General features: G+C 63.9%; 1 gene segment (V, D, J or C); it reads right to left on the bottom strand.

Annotated features, from left to right (window-relative positions):
* Positions 1-12: 12 nt before the first annotated feature.
* LOC116217730 lies at positions 13-398 on the bottom strand (the record flags this gene model as incomplete). The annotated part of the segment is given in 1 exon segment: positions 13-398. A coding segment is annotated over 1 exon segment (386 nt), but the record flags the coding sequence as incomplete, so codon positions are not given.
* Between the last annotated feature and the right edge of the window lie 4 nt (positions 399-402).

The raw sequence follows: 402 nt of genomic DNA, 5'->3' as shown, positions 1-402 counted from the left end.
GCCCCCGCCCGCCCTAAGCGGTTCGTGCCCGGCCGCAGCCCCGGCTTCGCTTCCCGTGGGTTTACGGCGCAGTAATACACCGCCGCGTCGCCGAGCCGGGGCCGGGCGAGCCACAGGGCGCTGGAGCGGCGGTCTGCCGACACGCACAGCCACCCCTCCGGGTCCGGAACCTCCTTGGAGCCTTTAAAGGCACTCGCGATGAATGCGGGTCCTCGACCTGGGAGCTGACGATACCAGTGGATGTTGTCGTTGGACTGGATGTTGGGGTGTGAGCAGGTGATGTTGATGCCGGTGCCCTCGCTGGTCTCTGCCGACGGCTCCTGCTGTACCTGGGCTCTACTCACAGCCACTGCTGTGAGGAGAACAAGAAGGAAACTTAGAAAATCCATTTTCTCCCACAGA

This window comes from Meleagris gallopavo, unplaced genomic scaffold, assembly GCF_000146605.3.
Source record: "Meleagris gallopavo isolate NT-WF06-2002-E0010 breed Aviagen turkey brand Nicholas breeding stock unplaced genomic scaffold, Turkey_5.1 ChrUn_random_7180001924612, whole genome shotgun sequence".
NCBI lineage: Eukaryota > Metazoa > Chordata > Aves > Galliformes > Phasianidae > Meleagris > Meleagris gallopavo.
This window is presented reverse-complemented; position numbering and strand designations above follow the sequence as displayed.